Source organism: Octopus bimaculoides, chromosome 12 (assembly GCF_046866305.1).
Source record: "Octopus bimaculoides isolate indiv1 chromosome 12, ASM4686630v1, whole genome shotgun sequence".
NCBI lineage: Eukaryota > Metazoa > Mollusca > Cephalopoda > Octopoda > Octopodidae > Octopus > Octopus bimaculoides.
In genome coordinates this window covers 55,239,701-55,244,234 of record NC_142939.1, presented here as the reverse complement: position 1 = coordinate 55,244,234, position 4,534 = coordinate 55,239,701, and the positions used below count along the sequence as shown (strand labels likewise).

Sequence of the window (4,534 nt, the reverse complement as noted above, 5' to 3'; positions counted from 1 at the left end):
TGTATATATATATATATATATATATATATATATATATATACATATATATGTATTTGCATATTATATATACATATATATATATATACATATAAATATATATATATATATATAAATATATATATATATATATATATAAATATATATATATATATATATATATGTATGTATGTATATATATATATATTGTTTTTTTAATTTTTTTATTATTGTCAATATTCAGTATAATTTCTAAAAAATAGTCTTGGTAATGTTTCTGGCTGAAGATATTTTTTTTCGTTTTTCAATAATTGTTTATTTATTTTTTGTTTTTCCTTTTTTTCATTTTTTTTTGTAACCATAGATGAGAGTTCCAAAAAATGACATAAGATTTTTGAGAAATGCCACAGAATTTATCCACATCTATATAGTGCCATACTGAAAAACAATCTCACCAAAAAAAAAGTTCCTTTTAACAACTAACCTGTCTCTGAAGGCAAATCGGCGAATATTATTTCAATTTATTATTATTATTATTATTATTATCATTATTTCTTAAAATTTTTTGTTGTTGCTTCTGTTGTTGTTGTTGTTCCTGTAGTTTTTGTCCTAAATTTGTTATCATTCATATGTTGACACATCCATATACAACTTATTAAAACATGTATTTATATATTTGTGTATATAAGTATACATATATGCAATTGTATGTATATATATATATATATATATATATATATAGTTTTTGTCTAAGGTTGTTACAATTTAAAAATGATTTTCTTTTCTTTTTGCTTTACAATGTTAATTAATCCTTTTAATTAATTAATGATGATTGGTTGATTGATTGATTGATTTGATTGGTTGGTTGGTTAATTATTTTTTCTTTTTATCATTTCATTTCTTTCTTTCCAGAATTATTTTCTTTCTTTCTTTCTTTCTTACCTTCTTTCTCACTAAAAAAAAATTCTTTTAAATTTAGTATAGTATTTTTCAAATGTTTTTTTTTTCCTTTTACAACATTGCCTACATCACAGAATTTTGTGTTTGTATTTTTTAAATGTTTTTATTGTTGTTGTTGTTTTTGTTGTTGTTGTTGTTGCTGCTGCTGCTGCTGTTGTTATAGTGGGCTTTCAAATATTGTCTGTAGATATATTTTTTTCCTTTCCATCAATGTTTAGTGTTGGCTTTCAATTGGTTTTATTTCATATGCATGAAGAAACTGTGTATGATTTGCACAGGTATGTAACTGTATGTGCTTAATTTTATGATTTTTTTTGTTGTTTTTTTTTATGTGTGAATCAAATCCCTCATGTCCTCATGTCTGTGTAATCACCTGTATGACTGTCAGTGCATATATATATATATATATATATATATATATGTTTATTTGTTGCTGTTATTGTGGTTATTGTTATTTTTGAAATTCAAAAAAAAAAAAAAGGGGGAAGGTCTTTTTCTTTTCATTATTTTTTTAAAATTTACCTTATATATATTTTCAAAAAAGCGAGGCAGTCAGTTTTGTTGTTCATACAGAAAATAAGTATTCTGAATGAGACGTGAAGTGATTATAAAATTGAATATCTTTCAAACAATGAAGTTTCAGTTTTAATTTAGTATTTTGGCTGAATTTATATTCTTTTATTATTAAATCTTATTTTTTTTCATGTAATCTTGTATATTTTTTCTTTTCTGTTTTCCTTGGTCACTCTGTGTCTTTCTCTTCTCCTGTAGCGTTTTCTCTCTTTACTTTGTCGTTTTTCTCTCTCTCTTCTTCAACAACAAAGAAAATTTCCAGAAAAAAAGTAAAGAAAAAATTTGTGTGTTCCAGTATATATTTATATATGATTTATATTACACACATTCTTTTCCTCATCTTTATCATTTTCTTTCCATCACATATATATAAATATATATAAATATATATATATATATATATATATATATATATATACTTAGGTATATTTTTCCATTTTACTTTTGGTTTATGAAACTCTGTTATTCTTCCTTCATTTCATTGGTTGTTAAATTAACTCACCAATTCTGAAACAGCTTTCATGGAAAGCTGTTCCTTAAAATTTTTAAAAAATTTTTTCTTTTGCACACCGGCAGTCTAATAGTAGTAGTAATAATAATAATAAAAAAACAACAACATAGCCCACGCCAATTTTGTTAAAAATTTCCATTCATTTGATGTTAATGAACGATGAATTGACAAGTGCTTAGTCCAAAAGCTAACACCAACGTAAAGGTTAAAGCTTGTCGGAAGCTGTCTTGACCACTCGCAGATTGAGCTGTACCTGAAATAAACAAGAAAAATAGATGAAAATTATAAATAAAATAATTATAGATAAAAAGGGTTATAACTTATGTATTTGGGGTATAGAAATAAAGACAAAGGTAAAGTAGAAATGAATTTTTATTTTATATAGTGCCATATTAGGAATGAATCTCACCAAGACATTCCTTATATTGAAAAATTACAAGGTTTTTTAACAGTGACATTAGAAGAAAGAGGGGAAGGTGAAGGAGAAGAAAGAGAAGAGGAGGAAGAAGAAGAAGAGAGGGAAGAAGAGGAAGAAGAAGAAGAAGAGGAGGAAGAAGTGGAAGAGGAGGAGAAAGAGAAGAAGAGGAGGAGGAGGAAGAAGAAGAAGAGGAGGAGAAGGAAGAAGAGGAGAAGGAGGAGGAGAAGGAAGAAGAAGAAGAAGAAGAAGAAGAATGAGAAGAAGAAGAATGAGAAGAAGAAGAAGAAGAAGAAGAAGAATGAGAAGAAGAAGAAAAAGGGGAAGAAGAAGAAGAAGAAGAATGAGAAGAAGAAGAAGAAGAAGAAGCTAAAAAGAAAATAGTAAACAGGGAGGCAAGAAACAAAAGAAATAAAGGAAAATATTATGTTATGTTAATTATATTAAGTTATGTTAATTATATTAAGTTATGTTAATTATGCTAATGGTAGGATGTTTCCCCAGTTGTCTTTTAAAGATGAGATGGTGTAATATGCTTGAGATTTGGCTGCTATTTCTAGCAGACTTATTTATTACATAGAGTTTCTTTCTGTTGTAAACCATTGTAAGCATGTAAAATTGTTCATTATTTCTATTGCTATTGTAGAGTTGAGTTGAAATGGTCACATGGGGTTGATGTGCTTTTATCAAGAGAAGGGATATACAAGTGCTGAACGAAATATTATCATTTATCTTTTACATGCTTTAGTCACTGGACTACAGTATACATACCTACATACATATATATATATATATATATATATATATATATACACACACACTTAAATACATGTATAGATATAGAGAGATAGACATAGATTGATAGATAGATGTATGACAACATAGACGAATCTGTATGGTTTGTGCATAACCAATCGCCACCTGTTTCTATGGTTACTAATGTCATCTCAGCTGTAGCTCATCTTCATCATCTTTTCAATTATATTTCTCAGAAGCCAAGTGACATATACAAAGAGGGAATCTCCAGGAAAACACTGGGTGTGAAGTGGGAGCCAGGCTGTGTGGAAATTGTTGTTCTAGATACAAGTTAAAAACAAATCTCAATACGTTTGTAACTAACCCCTGCTGGGAAAGTCTTGAACTGCACAACTTCCTGTTTCTTTCTTTTTGCTTCCCTCCTTCCTGTACTTTAATCTTATAGGACCTTTACACTTAGACAACAGACACTAATTAATTGTATTTAGTCTTTAGTTCATCAAATTGATTTTGTCACTGATATTGTTGTTACTGTCAGTTTTTTTCGTTTATCAGAATTAAAATTGTTCTTCTTCCATTTCACAGCCTCCTCCACTGTCATCATTTTCACCATCATCGATACAAACACCATTATTAATCATTATTAAATTCTCACCAAATACAATATAGTTCACAAGAACCACCCAAATGCAGTCTAGACTACAATGTTACCCACTCCTATACCACTTTTATACTGCTCCTATATATGCATGCACATATGTATTTCATATACAGACATACTCACACATATACACATGCAATCATCATCATCATCATCATCGTTTAACGTCCGCTTTCCATGCTAGCATGGGTTGGACGATTTGACTGAGGACTAGTGAAACCGGATGGCAACACCAGGCTCCAATCTAATTTGGCAGAGTTTCTACAGCTGGATGCCCTTCCTAACGCCAACCACTCAGAGAGTGTAGTGGGTGCTTTTACGTGTCGCAGTCATATATATTCTTTTTTACTCTAGGCACAAGGCCCGAAATTTTGGGGGAGGGGGCTAGTCGATTAGATTGACTCCTGTACACAACTGGTACTTAATTTATCGACACTGAAAGGATAAAAGGCAAAGTCAACCTTGGCAGAATTTGAACTCAGAAAGTAAAGACAGCTCACCACCTTTAACTATAGAAAGCTTCTTATATTCTTTTCTACTCTTGGCACAAGGCCTGAAATTTTGGGGGAGGGAGCCAGTCGATTAGATCAACCCCAGTATGCAACCAGTACTTAATTTATCGACCCCGAAAGGATGAAAGGTAAAGTTGACCTAGGCAGAATTTGAACTCAAATTCTGCTGA

The 4,534-nt window shown here is 29.6% G+C and overlaps 1 protein-coding gene across 4 annotated transcripts in view; it reads right to left on the bottom strand.

The window, feature by feature from the left end:
* Positions 1 to 215: 215 nt before the first annotated feature.
* The window catches only part of LOC128249177 (lachesin-like), an 822,107-nt gene continuing 817,788 nt past the window's right edge, over positions 216 to 4,534 (bottom strand). For all 4 annotated transcript variants that reach the window (XM_089361058.1, XM_089361060.1, XM_089361059.1 and 1 more), the window contains one exon: positions 216 to 2,273. In XM_089361058.1, the coding sequence (XP_089217184.1) occupies positions 2,170 to 2,273 (104 nt within the window). In that variant the 3' untranslated portion in view covers positions 216 to 2,169. The remainder of the gene's footprint in view (positions 2,274 to 4,534) is intronic.